This window comes from Phaseolus vulgaris, chromosome 4 (genome assembly GCF_000499845.2).
Source record: "Phaseolus vulgaris cultivar G19833 chromosome 4, P. vulgaris v2.0, whole genome shotgun sequence".
NCBI classification, from domain to species: Eukaryota; Viridiplantae; Streptophyta; class Magnoliopsida; order Fabales; family Fabaceae; genus Phaseolus; species Phaseolus vulgaris.
The window spans coordinates 38,194,502-38,203,480 of NC_023756.2; the positions used below are offsets into that span (position 1 = coordinate 38,194,502).

The following is an 8,979-nucleotide window of genomic DNA, read 5'->3' on the forward strand; positions in this document are numbered from 1 at the left end:
TCGTACTGACAGCGAGTCAGGTCGTCTTACCTGATACTTGATAACCATTTCACACACAGGGCGCCTGTACTCGGGTAGTCGTACTGACAACAAGTCGGGTCGTCTCATCGTGTGCTAACTCAAATAAATAAACTGAACTAATGCACCATCTTTCAAGAACAAACTTATCATTAGATGACCTCATTAAAAAACTCCTTCAAGGGAAAAAAAGGCCTCACCTTAAACATCAAATTGTTCAAAAAGGAAGCACTAAAACAAAACATCTTAACTGAAGTAAAACTTGAAGTTTGCCACATTCCACACTCGAGGAATAGCTCCCCCCTCCAGGGGTTTCTAGCCTATATGCTCCGTTCTCGAGCACCTCGACTACACGAAACGGGTCAGTCCACTTCGGAGACAACTTGTATTCTAACTGGTAAGGATGGGCCTTTCGCCTTACCAAGTCGGTAACCTTGAACTGCCAAGGTCTCTTCTTGGTTTTTTGCCTCAACTCCACTCTTCTCTTCAAAGCCTCCAAGTTAATACGGGCATATTCACACACCTCATCTAGCAAATCTAGGTTCACCTTTCTTCCTTCGTTGGATTCGTCAACAACGAAGCTTTGGAACCGCGGAAAGCTTTCTTGTATCTCTACCAGTATCATGGCCTCTGAACCATACACCAAACTAAATGGCGTCTCTTTAGTTGTTGACTGAGGGGTGGTGTGATAGGCCCACAGAATTCTGGGAACTTCGTTTGACCAAGTTCCATTTTCCTTCTCCAATCTCCTCTTCAACCCTCTCAATAGGACTTTGTTAGCTGATTGAACTTGACCATTCGTCTAAGGGTTTTCCACCGAGGCGAATATCTACTTTATCCCAAACTCCAAACATAGCTTACCCAACTGTTCACTAGCAAATTGGGTTCCATTGTCGGAAACTAGATGCCTCGAGATCCCAAAACGGCATACAATGTTCTTCCACACTAAATGTTGCACCTTGTGAGTAGTTATCTGTGCAACTGGCTCAGCTTCAACCCACTTGGTGAAGTACTCAACACAATGAGATATTTCATTTGTCCTATCGTCAAAGGGAAAGGACCTAGAATGTCTATTCCCTATGTATGGAAGGGCCACAGGCTATAAATGGACCTCAGCTCCTCGCTGGTGTGTGGCACCAATTAGCGTGATTCTGACATTGCTCGTAGCATTGGGCATACTTCACGCAATCCTCCTTCATGGTCGATCAGTAATACCCAACTCAGATGACCTTCAACCAGAGAGCTCGTTCCCAATATGACTATTGCAAATACCTTCATGAAGCTCGACCATGATGCGAGTACACTGATCTCCATTCACACAAGTGAGGATTGGGTGAGTATAACTATGACGAAAGAGTCTGCCATCTATTAGGGTATACCTTCCCGCATTTCTCTTAACTGTCTTAGCCTCCGTAGGCTCGGTAGGAAGTAACACTGGTAAGGTGTTATCCAGGTCTTTGTGGTGTCGACCTGCAAAACCTCAAGAAACTCGTCTCCCAACAACCGGTAGGTAGTTATCCTTAGGACTCTCAGGGTCTCCTGAGTCATCGACCGATGACTTATCTCTTTCCCTGAGCTGATCCCCAGGACCTCCACATGGCTGACCTCGGTTGGTTCTCCTTCAGTTGTTCTGGGCGACTTTAATGCCTTCTGAATTACCGACCTCTGCCGACCTCCCTTCCCTGAACTAGCCAACTTAGACAGCAAGTCTGCTCGAGTGTTTTGCTCTTTGGGAACGTGAACAAGGTCGAACATAGAGAAGGCTGCTTTCAAGATCGTCACATACTTGAGATATGAGGCGAGCTGCAGATCCTTGGCCTGATACTCACTCTTTACCAATAAACTTTGAGCTCCCAACTTATTGGCTTGCAACATCCCTGCTATCAAGGCCTCATACTTAGCTTGATTGTTACTTGCCTTGAATACGAACGACAGGGCTTGTTTGATCAACAACCCGCTTGGTCTCTCTAGAATGACCCCAACCCCACTTCCCTGCTGATTAGAGGATCCATCTACCGAAAGGACCCATTGGAAATCATTGGAATCGAGCTAGTTGTTGTCAGATGAAAGTTCTACCAGGAAATCAACGTATACCTGACCCTTGATCGGCTCTCTAGGTTCGTACTGTATGTCAAACTCAGGTAACTCCACCACCCAATGGATCATCTGACCTGCTATATCGGGCTTTTGAAGGTCCTTGCGAATGGGCAGAAGTTGTCGAGCTGTAAACACCACTACTAAGGCAGCTTTCTCGATAGCATGATGCCAAGTTTTCGGTACTTGCAGTACCTTACTCACAAAGTAGACTGGCTTTTGGACCTTATCTTGATCTTGCAAGATGACTGAGTTAATCGTCCGATTTATAATCGCAAAATAAAGACGAACAGGGGTACCTGGGATTGGCTTACCAAGAACAGGGGGACTGGCCAAGTACTCTTTCAACTTGGTGAAGGCTTGCTCACATTCTTTGGTCCATACAAAACGATTGTTCTTTTTTAGGCAATGGAAATAAGGATACCCCTTATCACCACTGGCTGACAGGAAACGAGACAGGGCGGTCATGCGCCTAGTTAACTGTTGGACGTCTTTTATATTGGTCGGGCTCCTCATTCCTATGATTGCAGCACATTTGTTGGGGTTCTCCTCTATGCCCCTTTCAGTTAGCAAGAAACCAAGGAACTTCCTAGCTTCCACCCCAAAAAATGCACTTATCTGGATTAAGCTTCAAATTGTACTTTGCTATTGTTCTGATTATCTCTTCCAGGTCAGCAATATGCTAGACCTTCTCTTTTGACGTGACGACCATGTCGTCTACATACGCTTGTACATTTCGCCTAAGCATTGGGGCAAGAATCTGATCCATCAGTCTTTGATAGGTAGCGCCAGCGTTCTTAAGGCCAAAGGCATGACCTTGTAGCAAAAAACGGCGAACTCGACCATAAAGGTTGTCTTACTCTCGTCCTTCGGGTGCATACGAATCTGGTTGTATCCCGAGAACGCCTCCAAGAAGTTTAACAACTGACAACCTGAGGCACTGTCTACCAAGGAATCTATGCTCGGTAGCGGGTAAGAGTCCTTGGGACAAGCCTTGTTCAGGTCAGTGAAGTTGACAAACATCCTGCACTTTCCGTTGGCCTTCTTAACCAACACAATGTTTGCTAACCGCTCAGGGTATTGAATCTCCCTTACATGGCCAACATCCAACAACTTTCAAGTCTCTTCTCAGATGACGAGGTGCTTATCCTCGTTGAACTTCCTTCTCCTTTGGACCACAGGCTTGACTCTCTCATCCATGGTAAGCCGATGACATGGGAAGTCTGGGTTTATCCTGGGCATGTCTGCGGACGACCATGTGAAAGCACCCATGTTCACCGATGTCAAATCAACTATCTTATCCTCGAGCTCTTTTCCCAAAGAGGTGTCGAGCTTAAAGTTCTTCCCTTTTATCTCCCTTTCCTGAACCTCTCCAACAGGTCCATGTCACCTCTTATTGACGAATTCTGCCTCCGTAATCCATTCTGGTTCTCCTTCCTCTTCTATTCTTCAGGCTACTCTCGTAACACTTTCGCGTCGTCTTCTGGTTGGACTTTATGGTAATCACTCCTCCCTCAGAAGAAGGCAACTTCATCTTCATATGGGTCGTTGAGGCCACCGCACCCAATATGTTCAGGGAAGGTCGCCCCAAAAGCAAATTGTAAGCAGAGGACGCGTTAACAACGATGTACCTGATGGTAATCATCCTGGTCGCGATGTCGTTAAAGAAGGTCGTCCTTAGCTTAACGTACCCTCGTACTTCTACTTGATCTCCTGTGAAGCCGACTAAGCACCCATCGTATGGCCTCAGCCGGTTGTAAGCGGAGGATGCGTTAACAACGATGTACCTGATGGTGATCATCCTGGTCGCGATGTTGTTAAAGAAGGTCGTCCTTAGCTTAACGTACCCTCGTACTTCTACTTGATCTCCTGTGAAGCCGACTAAGCACCCACCATATGGCCTCAACTGGTCGGGGGATAACTGCAAGCTAGTGAATGTTCCCCAGAACATCACATTAGCCGAGCTCCCTTGATCAATCAAGACTCTGTGCACTTTTCTTCCTACGGTGACGACAGATATCACCACTGGATCATTCTCGTGAGGAACCACGTCTTCCAGGTCGGAGCTCGCGAAGCAGAGAGTGGGATCCGAGGATGATTGCCTTCAGGGACATCACTACTCGTGCATATCCCTTACGTTTGGAAGTAGAGTTTCGTCTTCCTGAAAATCCTCCCGAGATGGTGTTCATCTCTCCATGAATCGGTGTCTCATGTACTTGGTCCCAGAGAGCGACCTCTCCTTTTGGCTCTCCCTGGTCAGCCTCAAGATACTCCTTCAGGAACCCTTCCTTCACCAAGCTTTCCAGTTGGTGGCCTAAAGCTATGCATCACTTGACATTATGCCCAAATGCTTTGAGGAACTCACACCAGGCATCTCTTCATGATCCTAGATTCCGATCTTTCTTTCAGGGAAACTTCAGCTTGTTTACTACCCCTGACATGCTCAACAATTCTTTGTAGGACACTCAGAATTTGGGTTGGGGTTGCTGACTCCTCCCTAGCCTTTGTCTTGGGCTCGTCCCTCTTGGCTACGTATGGCACGTACCTCGAGTCCATTCTCTTCTCGGTCAAGGTTTCATTGACTCGCAAGGGTCGAGCTCGATCGCTTTCCTTAGGCCTAAGTTGCCTTAAATACGAGTTGTCGTTCTTTTTTTACTACGACCTCCTCTACTTCAATGTGAGCGACAGCTTGTTCTCGTACCTCAAAAATTTTCTCTGTTGGATTTCTGATTAACGAGTCACTAAATGGTCCTGCCGCGATCCCTTGCTCGAAAGCAGCGATCATCATATCTTCATCATGCATTTGAAGTCTTATCGTAAGCACACTGAACTTATTCAAGTAATTCTTCAACGACTCTCCCTCCCTTTGCCTCACGTCGAAAAGGTCATATATCCTCGGGGTTTGACCTTGTTGGCGGAGAACTGCTCTCTAAACATCGTGGAAAACTGAGAGAAAGAAGCGATCTGACCATCAAGGATCCCACTGAACCATTGTAGGGTGGTACCTGTAAAAGTGGCCATGAACATTTTACATTGGATGACATTCGTTCCTCCAGAGATAATCATCCGAGCATTGAATGTCGTAAGGTGATTTTTAGGGTCTTTATCCCTATGAAAAAAGGCGATTTTTGGTGTAATGTAATGAGCTGGCACAAGCTCATCCATGATCTCCTTTGAGAATGGTTTGGGACTATTCCTCGCTGGCAAGCTTAGAGGTCGTTCCCTGGTGGAACATTGGACACGTTGGTGCAAGATCTTGCGTAATTCCTCATTGGTTTTGCACAACTCCTCATTGGCTTGCACGTGCCCCTCCATTGTTGTCCGAGATGCCTCAATTTCTGCCATCAGGCAATTCTGTGGAAGCTCTTGCTCAGCTCGGGCTTCCGCTCGTAGCCTCTCCTCCTCAACCCTGGCTTCTTCTTGGATCCGTTCTTGCTTTCGTCTGTGCTCCTCGTTGGACTCCTGGAGAGCCCTCATGACATCCATGAGTTGTTGTAAGACGGGGGCATCACTTACTTCAGATCCCTACGGGCCTTGCCTTGTGTTTTTCATCACGTCAGAAAGCTCAATCACGAATGCGGATGGGATCAAGTTTTATCGGGCCCCACGCTATGCGCCAAATGCTCTCGTCGGTTGACCTCGGGTTGACTGGATGGGCAAGCTCTGCTTCTAGTCTGTCTCTTCTTGGTGCACTGGAACAACGCTTTGCTGAGACAAAAGGGGCACTACCTGTTGGTCACACACCGACGATCAAGCTAGTGAGAGCATACAAGATAATAATCAGTTTCAGTCTCTAGCACTCAGAAACAACATACCTTTCCCGGGTTCTCAAGCCCCTTTTATAGTTATCCCTTTAACAGTTTTCACTCACGAGAATATAATCTCAATAGAAAGCATATATAACAAAAAAATATTTTGCCTACGGGCACCTTTACTCACAGTGCTAACAACATAAGAGAATCTCGTGCACCTTTATTCACATGTGCTTGCTACTTAGTTAACAGATTTAACAACTTATATATTCAATTAACAACTTATATATTCATTAATATATATTCAACTAACAACTTTATATTCACATATATATTTAACTAATGCATACCATATAATATTATATATCCAAACTTAATATTTTCTGCTCTTTTACCGAGCTTACCATTAAAACTGGATCGAGCCCATGATCCGCTTTTGGCCCCAAAGTCGAGCTGACCACAACCAAATGCTTGGACTAAGGTCCCGAGCATTTTTGTCCAGTACAGTAACTAAAACCTTGATAACTAATTAGATATCAATTTATGAACTATTTATCAGTAATATAAACTTCTTTAGATACCAATAATTTTTTTAAGTCTTTAAAATAGTATCTAATTTAATCAATATAGTAATTAATTATTTTTTGTTTCTAAATTTTAGTTTATATTTAATAATTTTTTTAGTAATTTTAAAGAAATTAGAAATCTCCATTATATTTAAGATGGTTTTGAATCACATCATACAATATTTAGTGATTGGTAAGCATAAAATAACATTTTGGCATGGTATTATAGACAATTTTGAAGAGTCCAAATTGAGAACTTTTATGGTTTATTATAATTGAAGTGCTACTTAGAGAAAGCTATTTTGAGGAAATGTTATCTAAGTGTGGGAAAGTAAAATCACTAATAAGAGAAAGGTTGTTTGTTAGAAGAGTGTTTCAAATGTGTAGGTAAGAGCAAAGGGAGAAAGCTTGTGACCAAAGAAAATTTCTGTTAGGAGAAAAATGTTTGAAAAAATGAAAAGGAGTGTGGTTGTAAAAGGTTGTTGGTTTTGTTAATTCATTTGACTTTGTGAAGAAGAGAAAAGTTAGTGGGATTTGAGAAGATTCTTGTTTGGCCTTATGCATGGTGTAAAGGCCACGCTTCACATTTGTAGTCTCATTTTACAAGCTACCATCTTCATAATTAATTTAATAAATAAATCTCTGTCCAACAATGTTATGTATCCATTGGTCATTATTGTCGACTTAAGATATATTAATGTTTTTTTATACAATAAGGTTTTAATAGTTAATATAAAGATAAAGTTCAATCCAACTAAGGAATGAAAATTGTTTACTCTACCCAATAATTTTCAATCTGTTTCCAATCAATTTTTTGAAATTCTGAAATTATCTTTTTATTTCAGAATCAAAAAAATTGAAATTAAAAATTATATTCTGAAAAAAAAATCTTAAAATAGATTTTTTTTTATTCTGAAAATGAAATTCTGGAATAGAATTATAAAACTAAAATTCTATTTTGAAAAAAAATTCCAGAATATAAAACATACATTCTAAAAGAAAAATTTGGAAAACAAAATTTGTAAACATATTTTAGAAAAATAATCTAGAAGTCTAAATTCATAAATATATTTCTAAATACATTTTTGACTTACACCCTTTACCCTTACATACAAATTATAGAGGAAATTTTTATCATTTTTTGTCAATAATAGGATGTATGTTCAAATTTGTTGAATGGAGGAAGTAATTGTCATGAATTCTTTCTTTGTTGAATATAAAATTAGGACAATTTCTTCCTTCACTTTCATATTTTCTTTCTGCACCTCCATAAATCTTTCAATTTTAAAATTATCCTTAAACAAAAGGTGCATGATTTTTTTTTTTCCAATTGTATAAATCCGTAATTAAGAATTTTAGTATCAGAAAAAAGAGAAGAGAAGTGTAAATAAAAAAGATGAAAAATAGGCAAATTTGTCATTGCATGTATTATATGGACGTGCAAGAAAAGAGAAATGAGGTGCAGGAAGAAATTTTCAAAAGTTAGCCCAACAAATTGTAATTACAGCACCAATCTATTGTTTTAGGACTTTGCTGTTCTCATTTCAATTTTTTTCTAAGTTCAACTTTTGGCACATTCTCCCTGCACCCAACACATTCTAACTGGCACCCAATCACTTAATAGTAAAAGACGAATATACCCTTAATGAAATTCTGAAAAATATAATTGTGACCTGCACCAACCCTATTCTTCTCTTCTTCCATTCCATTGTGCCTGCCGCAGCCACCGTGTTGTGCAGCCACCGTGAGCAAGCTTGTTGTCCAACCACCGTGAGCGACGTTCTTCTCCATTCTTCTGCACCCACCGTGACCTTCATTATCGCAAGCAGAGCACCAGATTCGAAGGTACGTCATGCTTCCAGATATTTTTATCCATAAGTGAGTGAGAGTTGCGGATATTTTTATCCGCAAGTGACTTTTGAGAGGTGCGGATATTTTTATCCATAAGGGAGTTTGGGGTCCGGATATTTTTATCCGTAAGTTTGTTTTGACTTACGGATATTTTTATCCGGAATATAGTTGGGTCCGGATATTTTTATCCGTAGGCACAACTGTGGTTGGCTTCCGGATATTTTTATCCATAGGCACAACTGTGGCTTCCGGATATTTTTATCCATAAGCAACGATCAGTTCCGGATATTTTTATCCGTAAGCAACTAGCAATTCTGGATATTTTTATCCGTAAATGAAGAAGACAAGGGCATTTTAGGATTTTTAAAAGTGTGTCGGGTGCCAGTCACAATTGATCGGGTGCAGAAAGCAATTGCCTCAACTTTTTACTTGTACGCAATTTTTTCTGTACAAAGAATGCTATTGTGTGAACACACACATTTACCTTGTTCACAATATATAACAAATGTTTTTTAGGAGGAGGATGTGTAATTATGTTTTGTATTGGTTCACGATTCACGTTTTGTTGTGTAATGATTTTTTAAGAATTAATTCAACAAATGATTGGAGTGCATATGTGTGATCAAAATTTTATTATTTTGTAATAATTTTTTGAGTAATTTTTCTTTATCATATTTATTTAATATAATAATTATTTT

The 8,979-nt window shown here is 41.1% G+C and overlaps 1 protein-coding gene across 1 annotated transcript; it reads right to left on the bottom strand.

Moving 5' to 3' along the window:
• Positions 1-235: 235 nt before the first annotated feature.
• LOC137838773 (uncharacterized) lies at positions 236-2,580 on the bottom strand. The gene is made up of 4 exons (XM_068647999.1): positions 2,113-2,580; positions 1,398-2,067; positions 880-1,095; positions 236-798 (listed from the first exon to the last, which is right to left on the bottom strand). The coding sequence occupies exons 1-4, from the start codon at positions 2,578-2,580 to the stop codon at positions 236-238; spliced, it is 1,917 nt and encodes a 638-aa protein (XP_068504100.1).
• Positions 2,581-8,979: the final 6,399 nt, after the last annotated feature.